This window comes from Cottoperca gobio, chromosome 13, assembly GCF_900634415.1.
Source record: "Cottoperca gobio chromosome 13, fCotGob3.1, whole genome shotgun sequence".
Lineage (NCBI taxonomy): Eukaryota > Metazoa > Chordata > Actinopteri > Perciformes > Bovichtidae > Cottoperca > Cottoperca gobio.
In genome coordinates this window covers 7,650,145-7,668,886 of record NC_041367.1, presented here as the reverse complement: position 1 = coordinate 7,668,886, position 18,742 = coordinate 7,650,145, and the positions used below count along the sequence as shown (strand labels likewise).

Here is an 18,742-nt window from a genome sequence, read left to right as displayed (position 1 = left end):
CACACCGTAGCTGACTCTGATTGCTGTGCAGCCTCCGAGCTCCCTCCGTTTTCCAGTCACGCACACCTGAGCCTGTCTCCAAACACCTCTCTCCCTCGCTCCTCCTCCTCCTCTCCTCGGCTCAGCTCCTCTCCCCGCTTGCCCCCCCCCCCCCCTCTCTCTCTCTCTCTCTCTCCACACACCCCCATCCAATCCCACCTCCCTGTTAGTTGTACCCTCTTACTTCTCATCCATCCCTTTACAGCTCTCCATCTTTAAAAATGTATCCTCCAGTCCATCTCCACATCATTTTCTCTCTTCAGTCTAATTTCACTACAACACCAATCTTTTCATTTAGCCTCGACTTGTCTCCTCTCTTCCCTTGGGTTTGTATTTCCCCTGGGGTTTTTTTTTAGCAGGGAGTTTTAAAAAAAACATTTATTTTCCCTCACCTACATTGTCTTGCCATGTCCTTGTGTCCTTCATCTTGTCTACCTATCTGAAGTGAGGACAAACTATAACATTGCACACAAGATAGCAGCTGGTCTGCAGACTACTAATAAAAAGAGACTCCAACAACAGGGTTGTTGTGTATCTAATGCTAGCTAGGTTAATTACTTTTTTATATTTAGCTTAGCGACTGTTTCCCCGTCAATTGGTGGTTCCCCTTCCCCCGAACTCCACTTTTCTCCCACCTACACATCAACAAGTCGTCTTCTGTGATGCATGAACTCAACTCACATTACAACAAACCACCATCTTTACGACACCGTAAAGAGGGTAGGCTACTAATTGATGGGGGTACAGACTTCAACGTAACACCTGAGCCTGACCTGCGTGAGTCAACCAATCAGAGCTGAGTTCCGGTTTCTTGTCACCATCTCTCCCGTTTCATAGACTAAACATTTAAATGTGACTTATTGTTTTGAACACAGCACAGCAAGTATTACCAAATATTGTTGTAGAAGGTTCACATTGTAAATAGATTAGGCTATATAAAGTCAAGCCACCAGATGTAACAACAGACAGAACAGCACTGTGCAGTGGGATGGTCAAACCCAGCTTCTTGATTCGTGACTAATGTCTTCCTTTATTTGATAGGGACGAAGCAATTTACCATAGTTCCAATACAGAAAGGAAAATGATGTGCTGCATAGAGAAAGTGCCACTTTTTTAACTTGTGCACAGTGTAATCAAAACATAGCCTATGACTACATCTTTCAGTAGGTTATCATAAAACCACAAAACACTACAAATATGGAAACACAATAAAATGCACATCACACAATACACATATCACAATACACTAATACACACAATACACCAATAGGCCTATACACCCATAAAGGCTACCTTGGTCATTTACAGTAGGCTATAGCCTATAATAGCTCAAATGGATACAGGTCACGTTTAGCCAGCACTTAAAATATATTATATTTGGTGTTAATTTGATTTCAGTTGGTAATGTATTCCAGGATTGACAGCCCGTTATGGAGAAAGCCAAATTTAGATCTATAATGTTGTATTTTACAGTTGCCATTCACCATGCTCACTCTGTTGGCCTTTGGATATATCTGGAAAGAGGCTTAAGGGCTAGACTGATAGATCAGAAAAATGAAAGCAAAGCAAATGTCTACAGGCTACATACATCCTACTGTATCCGTGGTTATTCTGATAGCCCACTCTGCAGAATGAAGGTGGACCGTCTCTCTCGACTCTGATCAAATAGACATCAGAGGTGACACTGTGGGCTTGGATAACAACGCAGTGGAGGAGATCGATAATATTTGAAGTTTCATAGCAGTCACAGAAGAGCCATTAACCTATACAGCTTCGACTGGCGTCCACTAAAAGACTCACAGCGATCGAATCATTAGAAATTAAAAATCAATACAAATCTAATGGAAATGCTCCTCTGCAAACGTCTGCAGCCATATAGCACTGAATACCAGCAACGACGGTTTCAGGTTTTAGAGTGAAAATACACTTGTTTTTGTAGCCTATTTTAAAAGGCATGGCAACTTTAGATTTAATAGCATCCATGTATGTTTTAGAATTATTTGTATGTGACTTGAATCAATAGTTAAAACATGCTAGTATGGGTAGGCTATACGATGGAAACCTCTCTTTCCCTTTCTTGTGCTTTCCGCAACACTGGGGAATTTGTTTGGAAATGTCTTACTGTGTGACTTAACAATATTGCCTTGCAAAATATAACGGAACAACTTTAGTGAAACTGTACCATCACTAACGTGAAATAATTATTAGGGATTTAAAAATATCATATGTCGCTATTAACTGAGCTCTCAGTGAGTAGCCTGGTTACAAAAGACGCCCCTTCTCACGGGAATATTACAGATTGTTTGTAATGGCTTTACACCTACATATGCCTATAATACGTAAAGGGGAGTTATCTGAGGAAGCTTCCCCTTAGACACTTTGCATTCCCAAGCGTGAACTTGTGGGTATAAATGCATGAGAAATTGTCTTTACTCGGTCACTATATCAATCTCCCTACACGAATGTAAAACAAGAGAAGTTACATACCTTTGCTTGCAGGACAGGTGAATGCTCCTGGAGAAACACAGCATCCCCTCTCGCGTCCATCAGCGCATCATGCTGTCGGTGGGTAATCTACTTTTTCACTATGGCAACAAATGAACCTCCCTGTCCTCTCTATCTCTCTGCCGCGCCACGCGCTCCAATGAGGAGGCTCCGTTCGCGTCACAGGTCATCCCCTCTCTCTCTCTCTCTCTCTCTCTCTCTCTGTCTCTCTCTGTCTCTGTCTCTCTCTCTCTCTCTCTCTCTCTGTCTCTCTGTCTCTCTCTGTCTCTCTCTGTCTCTCTCTCTCTCTCTCTCTCTCTCTCTCTCTCTCTCTCTCTCCCTCCCTCCCTCTCTCTCGATATCACACCTACCTCAAAGATACCATCTGGAGATGGAAACTGATAGAGAGTAGCCCGGGAGGAAGAAAGATTGAGGGAGAGACAGGGAGAGGGGGTATGGGATAGAAGGGGTTTTAGAGCTTGGCTATGACAAGGCTTGGATTAATTCGCCAGCCAAATGCATTTAGGATTAGCAGACCATTAAAAGAGCATTGACATAGGCCTACACACACACACACACACACACAAACACACACACACACACACACACACACACACACACACACACACAAACTGTCTTTCTCACGCACAGATGCAGGCTGGACCCGGCTTTATCTGATGCAGTGATAGCCTTACTAACCCTGACCTCTATCTCTCACTCTCTCTATCTGTGGGCTAACAGGCCAATGTACCAGTGGGTGTGCATATAGGCTATATAAACAGATTTTCTCTCTCGCATACACAATTTCACAAATGTGTGTGCATGTGTATGTGTGTGTGTGTGTGTGTGTAGGTAGAGATAATGTGTGTTTATGTAGTTTATCCCACTTTTTAGGTTTTCAAGAGCTTTAAAAAAAACTATTAAAAATCCCCAAAACAAATGAGTTTTTATGGTAATTCCAGAGATAGATACTTTATTGATCCCGAGGGAAATGTAGGACCTTTATAACCCATTAGGACCTTGAGGATATAATGCTTGCCCTGTTCTTAAATAAATGTGCATTGTGGGTTAATCCGGTCCTAAAAATGGAAAAAGTAAAAAGACCAGTTGCAGCAAATATGATGATTAAGATGTTTTGAAGCCATGGTGTCAGTGTAGTTCAGTTACAGTGATGATATAAATCCTCTGAAGGACACAGTCCACACAGGTGGGTACCTCAGGGGACCTGACGGCCAGACTGTGTAATCTCACAGAGACTAAACCTAATGATACACTCCAGTAGTTGTTTTAAGATCATACAATCACACATTGAATCAAACAGCCAACAGTGGTACATATCAGTTAAATCCAGCAAGTTACATAACAATTCCTTTGGCAAATATGTAAATGTATTCATAGCTTCCATTCATATATCCATATAACTTCAAAGTGTCTGTAAAGTTGTCTCATTAACATCACGATGGGGCTGCTAACAAGATTTAATATTCACATCTTTTTCATTGATCTCGATCGTGTCATGCATTTTGCCATTGATTTGATGACCACATGAACACAAATATAGTGCATACAACATGGTCTGCAATCACTTGAATGCACCATTAAACAACGAGTGGGCCGCAGAGGATTATAGAAAACTGATGGCTGCAATGATTCACCGGACGTGTGGTGCAGATTCAGGAAAAAGAAGTTGGCATTTCTTGGATGTGACACATTTGGTGTTAAAATGCAGACGTTGGAGGACCCTGCCTCTAATAATCCTTCATCTGCTCATAGCTTTAGGCCTAAATTATAATGTTACAGATCTCTGTCTGAGAAATAGATGGATGTTACTGGTAAATTGCTCCCTCCCATGTATCATTGTACACATGCTCACACATCAACCATGCATAGAGACTCCGTCACAAGGGATGTTTCTGTCAGCTGTCGCGTCACATAGTGTCCTTGATTTTTCAAACAGAGCTATTTAGGACGGATGAAATGCCAGAATGATATGGGGTTTACATTTCCATGGCAACCCTTCACTGCTGTAATAAAACAGAAAATCAACAAACAACCAATGGACCAGCTCAATTTGTCTCATTTGATGCCAGTCATATTCAATCTCTCTGTCCCACACACACACACACACACACACACACACACACACACACACACACACACACACACACACACACATTCAACTCATTAAGTGCTAAGAAAGACACTTGAAACATGATTGATGCAAATTTGGATCAATAAGCAAATAAATATTGAAACGTGACCGAGTACAGTGTGTCAAATCTTGGAGAATTGGATTGGAAGGTGTGATCTATGAAAATGATCCAGTTACCACACTGTATGTGTGTAATATGACACTGGCACTGTTAAGCAGAGGGCGTTTGCTAAAGTGGAGCGCTTCACATAACGACAGGTTCCCTGGTTAGAAGGAAACACATTTACAGTGATGCAACAAGGACACCCTGTGCGTTTGTGTATGGCTGCAGTGTAACTGTACAAGTGTGCAGCACATGCATATGAACATCCATAGGGGTAAAATTCTCTTTTTTACCACACTCCTCCGCAAATCACAAGCACAACAGAGTCAGTGTCACAGTCGGCAAATCAATTATTCAATGGCATTTCAGAAAAACAGTGGTTACCCATGGTTGCCATAGACACATAGCTGATTTACAGGGTTGTCACTTGTCTGTGATATTCCCACTCTAAGTAGGACAAATAGAGGGGAAAAATTACAACCGCATAACGCCAACGGAGAAACAAGGACGTCAGTTATGAAACATCTACTCTCATGTAATTTGATTCCTGTGTTCTTTGAACTAGTGAAGCTTAGGGTTTTAATGTCACTTATTTAACTAAACCATAAGATTGGGACATTTTGTTAACAGTCACCCTCTGGTATTTCATTTACACGTCCTAGAAATGTGCATGATTTACATTTAGGATTTAAATTTTGAAAATCTTTCCCAGTTTTTTTTATTACCAAAATAATGTCAACTATTTTCATGGGCTACTTTATCACATCTGTCCACCTATTTCAACATTATGCAACTTGACTGCAAAAAGGTTTAGACTAATTATAAGGCACTGTAATCAAGCTAAAAATATATATTTCCTCATCGGCATATTAATATCTAATTGTGAAATGATTGCTAAAACAAAAAAGACATGAATCTCCCTCAAAGGAGGATCCCACCAGAACAAATGTGGGTTTAGTGGGCTATATAATATAACATAACATAACACTGTGTTTATTTTTGTAATTATTTATCCCATTTTAAGAAGAGATATTCAAATTCATTGCACTTCATGTCGATGTTAAGTATCAGCACAGGTGCACAAGCTGTCATAGTGTCTCTGACTACCAGGGTAACCTGATAACAGGAACATCACACACACTGGGGATGCTGCAGCAGCGTGTTCATTTCACCTTGCAGAAATGAAATAACAACGTTTTCAATCTGTAAGCCAGCCCTACACCTGTGAAAATATGTTTCAGATTGAGTACCAAAGTTCCACTTGGTTTAAAGATTCAACTGAAAAGCAATGTTCTGATTTTCAATCAGATTTTCTAGCAACGAGACAAATGATCTCCTTGGGCAGCAAGGTGCACATTATGTCTCTTCCCTGTAGTAGAAATCAGGAAGATTTGTCTTTCATCTCTGCAGGCTGGCGGGATGGAATCTTAATATAAATAAGCTCTATGATTTGAAAAAAAGTCTCATAACCATAAGAAATACCACCAGCTGGTCAGATCTTCCGTCTTCTCTCCTGTCTCATTACAACTGACGAGGAGGAAACTACAGGCAGTCGCCCTGTGGTTTTCCTCTGTTTTAGGCAGGCAATAAACGGGTCATGCTGCCCTCTTGTGTCTGTTTGGAACAAAAGATGAAGATATTTATGAGTCACATGGTTGATGAAATACACAGCAGTTACTGGAGAGAGTGAACTGCTGTAACTTGAGAGCTTTAATAAAGTGAAATTCTCAGTAAGTTCAAAGAAAAGGCTCTCTCACACGCGCACACACGCACATTGTCTGCTTCTCTCTCAGAGCAGCCCTGCGGTCAGGTTTATCCTGTGATGGTCATTCATGTGCGCTCCACTGCGTTCCTGCAGCGGGATAAGCTGCACCCCGTGCCTGGCTACGGCAGCATGTGACCGGCTTGTGATCCTGAGGATTGCGCAGATGACTCTGGGACCGACTGTACTAGTCTGCGGAATAAGAGTTTGAGGCAAAGCATATTGTAATTTCCACATGTATTGCATTCTTGTGTAGTGCGGATGACTGTCACGCTGTGACATTATGAGGACGCTGTCAAAGAGTCTGTTATTTTAAATGTAATAATAGGCCACAATGTTTCTTAAAGCAACCTGTAATTTTCTTAATACCTATATTTGTTACATATATATTACATATATTATCATGAATTGTATAAAACTTTACTCATACATCTGACAATTATCCATTAATGTAATATATAATGTCACTCAGGCTATTCTGCTGCATGATGAGTAGTTTTACCCAAAATAAGCTCTTTCTCCTGCAATGTGAAAATTAAAGATTTGAATTTTAAAACACTAGAGACATAAAATTAAAGTTTGATGGGGCAGTCTGCATGACATTAGTTTGCATATCAGCATGCATAACAACTCAAGTCAATAATGTGAATTTAAACTGTCCACACAAGCTAAAACAAGGCTGTACAGATTAATACTATCTCTCAAGCTTTATTTCTAAATCTTTGACCGTGTTTAACCCTATCATTTCTCTTGCCACTTGTGAACAATACTTTAGGAACTATGCTACTTTATACCTACTGATATATAGATTATATAGATAATAAATAATAGACAGACAGTAATTTAATATGTTTAAATTGGTGCCCAGAGTAATATTTATCTTATTTCTAAAGCAACATACTGGCGGAGCAGAACCACTGAATACACCGATCAGCAATTCTTCAGCCAGAGGAGAAAGAAAATTAAGTTTGGCCGAACTGAAACCTGCAGACCTTTAGGTCGCTGTGGCACAAAACCAGATTCTCATTTATATTCTGTATAATATCAAATGTCCACCTTCTTATCTTCTGTTTCTTTTCCATCCCGAAGTGTTCTGCTTTAACCACACACAACTGCACACTGCACTGGATCATGCATAAATTCCGGGCCAGCCTTTGCCAAGAGTAGGGGGTGGTGTGTGTGCGTGCGTGCGTGCGTGCAGGCACACACACACACACACACATACACACACACACACACACACACACACACACATACACAATTTTTGTTTCTGCCTGAGGTATAGTGGAGTAGAGGTCAGCTGGTCTCAAGACAAAATGTAAGAGGAATCAGGAATATTATCCTGAGCATGTGATAGTGTGTGAGTGCACATGTTGTGTATGTGTGTGTGTGTGTGCCTTACTGAGTACGTGAGATCACATTGAGATCACACACTTCGCCAGAGGACGGCCCCTAAAACGGCTCAATGATTAGGGAGAGAACAGAAGATTGTTGGCTGGGTGTAACAGAGCGAGAGGTGGAAGGAGGTTTGGTGGAGGGTTAGATGGTAGCATAGAGGGGAAGCAAGTTTCAGAAACCTGCAAGCTGCAATTTAAAAAAAGTAAGTAAGCAGTAATTGGTTGCTTGTATAAATGCAGGTACCAGCCATCTCAAGATCAAATTTGGTTGAGTGTGCAATCCTGTATTTCTTTGCTTGTAGCGTACTAACTAGAAGTAACGTTCCTGTTTTTGATTCTTACCTTGTCAGCTGCAGTCTGTGAGAGCATCAGGCTCCTCTGTTGTGTCCTGATGCTCTGTTGTGTCCTGATGCTCTGTTGTGTCCTGATGCTCTGTTGTGTCCTGATGCTCTGTTGTGTCCTGATGCTCTGTTGTGTCCTGATGCTCTGTTGTGTCCTGATGCTCTGTTGTGTCCTGATGCTCTGTTGTGTCCATCTTTTCAGAAGGAGTTTACATCCCCACTCCGGTTAAGACTTGAACTTCTCTGACATTTCATCATGAGGCACTTGTATGTATCTGTAGTTCTGCTGCAGCTTGTTGGGACTTGTTTATGCCAATTCCCTCGCCCATGTGCCAACTCAGTGGGACTACGGACCAAAGAGTGTTGTCCGGTGTGGGATGGTGACGGTTCAGTCTGCGGTGCCATGTCAGGCCGTGGTTTCTGCACTGAGGTGGAGGTCTCCGAAGAGCCCCATGGGCCCCAGTACCCACACAGGGGGATTGATGACAGAGAACGCTGGCCTTTAGCTTTCTTCAACCGGACGTGTCGTTGTGCTGGAAACTATGGAGGTTTTAACTGTGGTGAATGCAGGTTTGGTTACTGGGGTTCAAACTGTGCTGAGTACAGGGAGTCAGTGCGCAGGAACATCCTGACCATGTCACCTACTGAGCAACAGAAGTTTATTTCTTACCTCAACCTGGCAAAGAACACCATCAACCGTGACTATGTGATCTCCACAGCAACAAGAGCAGAGATGGGTGAAAATGGTGAGAACCCCATGTTCTCTGACATCAACTCCTATGACCTGTTTGTCTGGATGCACTACTATGTGTCCCGGGACGCCTTCTTGGGAGGGCCAGGGAACGTATGGAGAGACATCGACTTCGCCCATGAATCTGCAGCATTTCTGCCGTGGCACCGAGTCTACCTGCTTCACTGGGAGAATGAGATAAGGAAGCTGACGGGAGATTTTAACTTCACCATCCCATACTGGGATTGGAGGGATTCCCCGAGCTGTGAGGTGTGCACCGATGCTCTGATGGGCGGACGCAGCCCCCTCAATCCTAACCTCATCAGCCCCGCTTCAGTCTTCTCCTCATGGAAGGTAAGAAAAGAAAGAGTGTGTGTGTGTTGTGTGTGTGTGTGTGTGTGTGTGTGTGTGTGTGTGTGTGTGTGCCTGCATGTTTAGCTATGAGCAAATCGCTATTATCCATTATTAAGAGACTCAAAATTCCTTTCCCCAAGAAACAAACAAAGGCTTGTTTTTGTTCCATTTCCCTCTGCAGGTCTGTTGTTCAATGGCAGGTTTAGCTTCCTAATCCAAAGAAATGAGAGATTTGGTTGGAAACATTACATTTTTTAAAGAATTCACCCTCAAGTGATCCAGTCGACATAAAACCTACTTCAGAGGCTTCACCTCACAGAAAAAAAGTATCTAAAACAGCAACTTTATTCTGAGTTATTCAGAGAAACCTGTCAGAAAACTTGAAGTAGTTTGTATTTTGCACTTCATATTGATGGGTGGAGCTTCCTGAAGGTCTATAGGCTCTTTAACCACACTCACTCACTAAATGTGTGCGTGTGTGCGCACACAGGTGATCTGCACCCAACCAGAGGAGTACAACAGCCGAGAGGCATTGTGTAACACCACCGGGGAGGGTCCACTGATGCGCAACCCTGGCAACCACGATACCAACCGCGTGCCGAGACTCCCCACAACAGCTGATGTGGACTTCACTGTCGGCCTCCCCGAGTACGAGTCGGGATCCATGGACCGATTCTCCAATATGAGCTTTAGAAACGTCATAGAGGGTAGGAGTGTTAGACACACACACACACACACACACACACACACACTCTGTACATTAGTAATACTGCACTTCCATTCTTAACCATTGAAGCTGAAGTGCATCTTGGTCTAATCTGTCTAATCAAATGAATGAGTTTTGGCTCATTTAGTTCATGCAAGGGTGAACATGTGCCTGTCTGTCTGCCTCAAAGACTAGCAACCACAAATACTCATGTGGAAAACTTCTAGGTTGATCTTCATTTAGATTTAAAAAAAAGAATAACTCTAATAAGTTGTCCTTACTTGAATATACAAGTATTTTACAACACAAATCTGAGGTCAGAGAAGGTATGCATGGACACAGTCATACCAACAACTACATTTGCAAAGCTTTATACTGCCCTAGTCAAACATAATCACATATAATCACGCCACCAGGAGGTAAAACGATGTGTCCTGACTGTTTACCATGGGAACATCATCAAGCTCCTCTTTTTATCTTAATATCTCTTTTAACACCCAGAGCCTCCGAGGCCATTTATGTACACCATATTAATAGTGAGACAAACTCAAGCCGGAATAAATATATGCAAACAAAACATAATTCTTACTAAATCTGAGTAATTACATTTTCTGTTCATGAAAATGTTCTTTTACCTTGTTGCTTGAGCCTAATCTGTTTTCGTCCAAATTAGTCTGTAACTCATACTTACCTTGAAGCCTTTTCCAAGTTCATCTCCTAACAACGAGATCAATTCTATTGCAAACGACTGCTTCCACAGTCAGGGGCCTTGAGCTAGTATTAAGCTCAATAAATCACCTGTTCGACATCATTTATCTTAGCTATATTAAAATGTCAAAGATGTGAGACAGCGTACTTAAACGAATAGAAGAGAGTACATCCAACGTGTACTTTCAAAGCGTTTAAAACACATGTCGTTTAGAGACTTTCCTCACCAAAATAGAGATCTTTAGTAGAAATGTGGGACTTTTCTACTCTTAATGTCACTCTACTCATTTCCCTCCCACATGTAAACTTATATCTCTCTCTTTTCTCATGTACATGTCTTCACTTTTCTTCCCTCCTGCAGGTTTTGCCAGTTCAATGTCAGGTATGGCAGTGCCAGGCCAGAGCACCATGCACAACGCCTTGCATGTCTTCATGAACGGCACCATGTCCTCAGTGCAGGGTTCAGCCAACGACCCCATATTCCTGCTGCACCATGCTTTCATTGACAGGTACGATGATGCACACCAACATGTCTAGGAATGACACACAATGGTTACAAAATCACTTATTCATCTGGTCAATTGTTTATTTGTGCTGCGGCGAATAAAAACATTTGTTTGTAATAATGAAAAAAGAGAGAAAGAGGGAAGAGATAAAGGAGGCAGTTTTAAATAGAGAAAAACAGAAGAAAAAAGTAATCCAAGGAAAACAGAGGAAGTTTTAGAATAATGAGACGGCAGGAAAGGAGGAGAAATAATGAAGGAATAATTTATTAATTATATATATTTTTCAAAAATCAGCAACAGTTTCTTACGAGGATATTTAAGGATTTCCACCTTTTATTTATTATTATTTTCTTTCTTCTTTTTCTTACTTTCTTCTGTTTCGTACCTCCTCGATACCTCCTTTCTCTATTCCTTTTCTTTCTTTATATTATTCATCTAATCAACCGTCCCCTCCTCCCTCTTTTTCCTTCACTCCCGTCTATCTCTCTGTTCCCTTCCTCTCTTCTCCAGCATCTTTGAGCGCTGGCTCAGAGCCCACCAGCCTCTGCGGACCACCTACCCTCGTTCCAATGCCCCCATCGGCCACAATGATGGTTACTACATGGTGCCCTTCCTGCCTCTCTACAGAAACGGAGACTACTTCCTGTCCGACAAGGCTCTAGGATTTGAGTATGCCTACCTGTTGGACCCTGGTCAGTACAGAACAACAGTAAACAACTAACTAACGTTCAGTAAACAAGTGTTTCTACAGCTTTTCCTTTATGAAACTCATCCTTTGTATGTCCACTACAGGCCAGAGGTTTGTTCAGGAGTACCTAACGCCCTACCTCCAGCAGGCCCAGCAGATCTGGCAGTGGCTCCTGGGAGCCGGGATCCTCGGGGCGCTGATCGCTGCAATCGTCGCTGCACTGCTTATTGTTGCGAGGAGGAAGTGGAAGCGCAACGCGAAGAAGAAGAGGGCGCCAAGTTACGGAGAGAGACAGCCATTACTGCAAAGCAGCTCAGAGGAAGGTTCATCTTCATATCAGACTACTCTGTAACGCACACTGATGCTGTACATACACACATATGAATGAACTATTCAGGACACTCTGTATTTTCATGAAGCAAGTGAACAAGATGAATCTGTTATTGATCTCCCATAATAAATCTATTTAAAGTTTGTAATGGTATCTAGCAGATAGTTGTGTGTTGTTTTTGTATTTGTATTTGAGTTATTTACTGCTGAGACTTCAGCACCCCAATACCATGCAAGTGAAGTGAATTTCATTACGGTGGTAATAGTATTGAAAAATGTCAGCAACGTGTCTTTACAGACATCTCAGTAAAACAAAGTTATAGCTACTCAAAGACGTTAATGGTCATGGAGACAGAGTAGGGACCCAACACCAGGAAGATGTCCCTAATATGTTATATATTCAGTAGATGGCATACACACCCTCACACAAACAGAGCCATTAAGTGTTCATTAGTACAATGCATATTCTTGTATTTGTGTCAGGTGAAAACACACACCTTTGAGTACATTTACTGTGTATTTACATCAAATACCTTCCTTGTTCCTTGTTTCACTGACATGAAACACGGAACATCCTGTTACATAATTTATTATTTCATTGTATGGTACTCTATTTAACTGTGATTCTGTGTACAAGACACATACTGTATTTAAATAATGTTAGATTGCTTGAAGGAGAGTCAAATAAACTGAATTGAGTACAGCCTCAAGGAAAAAGTTAGTAGGAAAGGAATTATGTTATATTTTAGGTCATTTCATCAAGTCAGGCCAGGTCTGCTAAACTGTAGCTGAAGTGACTGCTCAGGTTGTAAAGGTCACATTATTTGCCACCTCATACTGAATAAATCAGTGTCAGAACAACATTAAAGTCCTAGCTTTCAAATGACCTTTCTCTTCATCAGTAAAAAAATGCATTTTAACTGACAACCAAACTGTCTTTCTAGATGTAATATGAACGTCAAGATTCCTCTTTTGTATACAAGTACAACCATTCACATATGTCCCTCATCTTAAACATACACTATACTGTAAGTGTATCATCGTGACACGCTCTCTTGTGTGTTAGCGCTGGTGCTAAAGGACCACAGCAGTGTGCTATGGTGACTGTGATTTCTAACAAGCAAAGAAATGTATGTGGTGTCATGATAACAAAGATGAATCATGAGTTGGTATATGCTGCATTAAAATCTGACAAATAACACCCAATGTTTCTTTGCTTTTTTACTTCTGCACTAAACAGTTGATGCTGTTTGGCAGAAAACTTTCTTAAGTACATATTTGTGACTATGAATTATATATTTGTGAAAATAACAATAATTGTGTCAGGATCGGAAATAGTAAATATTTCCCCACTCACTGTGTGCAATTAATCAAAATATAATAAATTAAAAATCTCTTTATTTCAGACTGTGCCTTGTTTAAAAGAAAAAGAGGACAATCCTGAAAAAAGACATACAATTTTACATATATTTAAATTTAAAATGCTAAATAAATGGTACATAGTTACAATTTGACAGATTATGGTTGTTTCAGTCACAAAATCAGAAATATAAAGATGTTGATTCTTTGCAGAAACCTGGTGTTTCCAGTTTGAGCTGAACATGAACAAACGACTACAAATGTAGTGTGAAACTTACAAGTAGATCAGTTCCACCAGTATTCTCATTGTTTTGTATCAGTAGCTTGACTTTCTGGATATATGTAAAAGAAAAAAACGTACTTTGTTGAGAAATTGCCAAAGCCCTGCAGAAGTTTTTCACATAACATAACATAACTTTAAAAATATAAATAATTGGGGGGGGGGAAAAACAACTAAGAATACTGGCTTGAGGTATAGTGTATGTTTGCTTTGTATAAAGACAGATTTTTGATACACATACATGAACAGCAAACAAGCAGACAACTAATCCGGCCCCTGCACCCTCTCTCTTCCCACTTCCACTCCTTTTGTGCACTGATTGAAAAGTGTTGTATCTTTACAGGAAAAACCAAGTGGCTCATAAACATACATAAAACAAAGAATTGTTTGTTTGTTTTGGTTCCACTCGTTCCCTGCAGATTCTGACGAGTGACAGTCTCACAGCAGATCAAATACTTAGTTAGCAGCTCAGACAGGAAGTGTTTGTTCTCTGAGGTGGGACTCTAAAGTGACATTTCCTTTAAGGTTGTCTACAAATCCTGCTTCCATTAATGTGTCATACTGACACTTTTTGGTCGCTGTGTAGCTTGTTGGGTGCCAGTTTTTGGTATGTCAAGTAAGGGATAAATGGCTGTCATTTGACACTTAACTCGTTCTTGGTTACCACAATTGATTTGCCCATGTGGTTCCTCCTCTCTGGTTATTTAAGTCAACTGTTTCTTAAATGTTTGGATAAAACAAGGTTTTAAAAGTGTGTTTCAGCCCCTGGTGCACTGAAAGATGAATCCCCTCTTTGTTTTCGTATCATTATCTTGTAGTGTTTGTGGATGTGGAACTGCAAGGGTGTGTCAGACCTTTCTCTTTCTCGCATTAGACTCCTGCATGAGAAAAACTAATTTACTCCACAGAGGGATGTGTTAGGGAAAATATGAAACACAACAGAATCTTTTGTAAGTCAGAGCATCATGAGTGGAGAATCCGAGCAGTGGGCTTGATCAGATGCTGAAGCTGAAACTTTAAGAGCCGTCGTCAGTCGGGGGTCGGGCTGGTCTGTAGAGAGGATCAGGCGTCATGGGATGCATATGAAATAATAATTTAGTCTGTGAATATTCACGTTCTTTTGGCCAGTTTCATTTATGTCAAGCGGCAAAGTTGCTGTTTTTCTTTCAGTGAGGTTGAAGTGTAGAAGCAGCTTTGATGTTCGATCAGCTAAAGGACTCCTTGTTGAATTCAAAGGTTGTTCCAGACGATCGGGTTGAGTTACACAGTCTGTGGAGAGTCCTGGAGATGCCCTTTGGTCCACAGCAGAAAACCCCGATGCGCTTTCTGAAACCACAGAGAGAGAGAGAGAGAGAGAGAGAGAGAGAGAGAGAGGAGAGAGAGAGAGGAGAGAGAGAGTTCATAGATGCCGTAACACTGGAGTGTTCCTCTACACCTGGATATTCCCACTCTACTCACTGCATATTGGTTTTCGCAATATCATCAAACAGTAACTTCCACCTGGGTCGACCAACCAGCAGCCTCGAGGTGAGTGGGCGGTACTTCTCCTCAGACAAGCTCTGGAAAATGAGGAAGATAGCAAAAAACATCTCAGTTCTTATCAAACCTGCAATAATTGATGTGTTTTTGGCCAGAGGAAACAGCACCATCTTCTCCTGCCTCCTTTTCCTCCACTTCTCTTGATTTCCCCTGCTAACCTACTAACTGTAGCAGCCTGTGCTCTCTAGTTTAAGGGGCCAACAAATGTTATCTGTAGTGCAAACAGCTGTGGGCAGTTATCAACAAAGCCAAGCAGTTTCAGGGCCTGCCGAGGTGGGATTAAGTGGAAATGAGCTTTGTGGGTTGTTTGTGTATCAGCCAAGTAAGATATTGATATATTGAACCTTGTCACCGTTTAAATTGTAGCTATGTGAGTGTTAGAGACTGACAACCCAATAGACTCACTTTATCTCAAGCCATTTCCAAAAGACCTGGGTGTGAGACCAGGGGCGGGCAAAGTGTAATGTCAGTCTTTTTGTGGTCAGCCAGTTAACTCTGATACGGGTCAGGATCTTTCTGTAGAGCTGTAAGGCAGCACCCAACAGTGTTATCTGATGTCCTGACTTTACCAGAGCTTGTCTTACAGAATAAGATCAATAAAGCTGGATGTATGTGCAGTGAAGAGCTGGAACCCTTCCAAATCCCGAGCATGAAACATAAACATAGACGAAACACTACTAGGAGTACTTCACATCGTTCACTCGCAGCGCTTCTGCTATCTTTGACAGGCCTCTGATTCATGACACGTTTTACGGCTTCCTGTTAAACTGGTCAGGTTGCAACATGCTTAACAAAAGTGTAGCTCTCCCCGTCGGGGAATTGAGTAGTAGAGCTTAATTCCCTTAACTTTTACCATTCATTCTCTACGGTAGTTCTTATCACTACGGATGTAATATATATCTGGCCACAAGCTGGATTTTGGGTGCGCTGTTTCACCCTGTTTCACTAACGTTAGTACTGCTTACTACTGTATATTCATTTGTTATTGGTATGGATATTACCTGTTTTATACTATTTTGTTCAATCAACTAGTATACGTACTTTATGAACGAGTGGCTTTAAGATGTTTGTCCCTCTTTTTTTTAAATCAGCTCAATAAAACAAATTCAAATCAATCATGTAGATATAGCAATACAATAATAAATCTATCTGTAATATCAAATGCTGATGCCATGAGGATTAAAAACAATCCTTCGCTTCAGGACAAGTCTCCCTCTCAGAGACATGAACTTGTGAGGACTACTGCTCCCACAGTGGTCCTTCAGCGGGGAAGGGGATGTGTCGGACCGACAGGAGGTGATAGGTGAGTATGTGCTGCAGTTTGGTAGGTACAAGGGGAAACTGTTCAGGTAGCTCTTAGAAAACCATGTCCGCTATACCATCTACCTGATGAAGAAGGTAGAAGAGGAGGAGAAAGGTGGGACCTTCAACCCCCAAGAAACAAGCAAAGACAGCCTGCTGTCATTTCGGGACTATGCCAGTAGCTTCCAGGATATTGAAGACTTGAGGGAGTATCTATTCTCCAGAAGGCCTGCCAGAGGCTGACAATACTGTCGGCTGGAGAGCCAGGGCCGAAGACACCTGGAGGCATATCTGGGAGAGCAGGGCTGATGGTCATGCCTCCTCAATGATATTGATATTTCTAATTGTAGAATAACAATTGTTTTCATTTATTTTTCAATCAACCAAAAAACTAAAGTTATTCAGTTTACAGCAACAATCATAACATCTGATAATCAGCATTAATATTGTAATTATGTTTATGCGTACTGTATATGTATACAGTATAGTTCTTTACTGTTCATTTGCTTTGATTTTTGTGTTTTCATTATTCAGAATTCAGCTATTTTTCAATAAAATATCTTGTAAGCATCACTGTGACTGTCTTTAAAACTGGCATATTATTTGGAAATTAGTATATCTTATATGCATAATTATTTAAAGGATGTTTAAAGTATAACTGCTATAAAAATAAACTATAATTATCTTTATTATTATTATTATTATTATTATTATTATTATTATTATTATTATTATAATGATATTAAGTTCAATGCAACTATTACCATAACCAGTAAATAAAAGTAGCATTAATGTCTAACCTTTCAATCATAAGTTCTTATATTATCATCCTAGAAGATTAATTAGTTACACATCCAACGTCCAAAATCTGTGATTAAACTTCTCTTAAAACGTTTGAAGATTATAAATGTAATTGTTTTGTATTATGCACACATGCTGTAACAAAAATATTCAGAATTAAATATGGGAAGTTTGTTTGGGTAAGGTGGGATTCGAACCGTCTCTTTTTTTAAGTGCTTTTGGACAAGAAAACATCTTCTACACCTAAACAGAGACGAGTAAGCATTTCTGTCAACATTGAACCCAACATGGTCTCTAACAGCTGTTTGCCACAGCGAGAAAAGGTGAAGAGTGTGTGTTTGAGTTTAAAAACAAGTGCATTACTATAGAAGAGATCTCACTGAAACAATATGACACAATGAATACTGTGTAGTTCAGAGAGAGAACAGACAGCAACAGACAGACTGTAAACTCTAGAGAGGGACTTTAGACATTAATGTGCTTTAGCTTCTCTCGCTGTCACATACTGCCCTCTAGTGGGTTAGGCTGTAAAAGACTGACGAACAATATATCAATGAAGAGATGAATGAAATGAAAGGATGAACATAAAAATATAGAGTGTGTGTGTATGTGTGTGTGTATGTGTGTGTGTGTGTGTGTGTGTGTGTGTGTGTGTGTGTGTGTGTGTGTGTGTATGTGTGTGTGTGTGTGTCACGCCTACCTGCAGGTTGTCTGTCTGACTGACGTACAGTTGCAGATTAAAGTAGTCCGGTTTGTTTTCCTGCCAAAGCTAAATGACAAACAGACATTTGCTTAGTGGTGCTGTGATTTATACCTAATTAGTGGTTTTATTTGATCGCTCCATATTTCTACGTAAACTGGTTTTTACTGTAGTGAGACTTTAAAGCACAGGTGCCACAGTAATGCCCCCGCTGCTCATCTGCGGTCTTTTACGCTTTTTAACCTCTGACCTTCCCCTTCCCGTTAAAACTATCTGTCTTTGACCTGACTGAGAGCAAACACCCAATAGTAATAGTCTCAATAGCCTGTGGCAAGTGGATTATCTTTGCTGGTAAACTAGACTGGCTTAATTTAGGGTTAAAGCAGTGGCATGCACAGACATTTTGAGGGGGCTCAGTTCAAAAAAGTCCTTTCAGAAAGAGAAACGTCTGACCCAATGCT

The 18,742-nt window shown here is 40.8% G+C and overlaps 2 protein-coding genes across 2 annotated transcripts in view; one reads left to right on the top strand and one right to left on the bottom strand.

Annotated features, from left to right (window-relative positions):
• Window positions 1-8,534: 8,534 nt before the first annotated feature.
• tyr (tyrosinase) lies at window positions 8,535-12,322 on the top strand. The gene is made up of 5 exons (XM_029446488.1): window positions 8,535-9,362; window positions 9,853-10,069; window positions 11,138-11,285; window positions 11,793-11,974; window positions 12,075-12,322. The coding sequence occupies exons 1-5, from the start codon at window positions 8,535-8,537 to the stop codon at window positions 12,320-12,322; spliced, it is 1,623 nt and encodes a 540-aa protein (XP_029302348.1).
• Window positions 12,323-13,738: 1,416 nt separating this feature from the next.
• Window positions 13,739-18,742, bottom strand: part of nox4 (NADPH oxidase 4) — a 20,549-nt gene continuing 15,545 nt past the window's right edge. Inside the window, 3 exon segments of the mRNA XM_029446407.1 lie at window positions 13,739-15,265; window positions 15,398-15,498; window positions 18,282-18,350. Coding sequence (XP_029302267.1) covers window positions 15,145-15,265; window positions 15,398-15,498; window positions 18,282-18,350 — 291 coding nt within the window. The 3' untranslated portion in view covers window positions 13,739-15,144.

What these genes read in the sequence shown, in the direction of transcription:
- tyr (XM_029446488.1), top strand. Translation starts at nt 8,535, where the DNA reads ATGAGGCACTTGTATGTATCTGTAGTTCTGCTGCAGCTTGTTGGGACT. An exon ending in CAGTCTTCTCCTCATGGAAG is followed by an intron (nt 9,363 to 9,852) that starts GTAAGAAAAGAA and finishes GTGCGCACACAG; the next exon opens with GTGATCTGCACCCAACCAGA. An exon ending in TGCCTACCTGTTGGACCCTG is followed by an intron (nt 11,975 to 12,074) that starts GTCAGTACAGAA and finishes TGTCCACTACAG; the next exon opens with GCCAGAGGTTTGTTCAGGAG.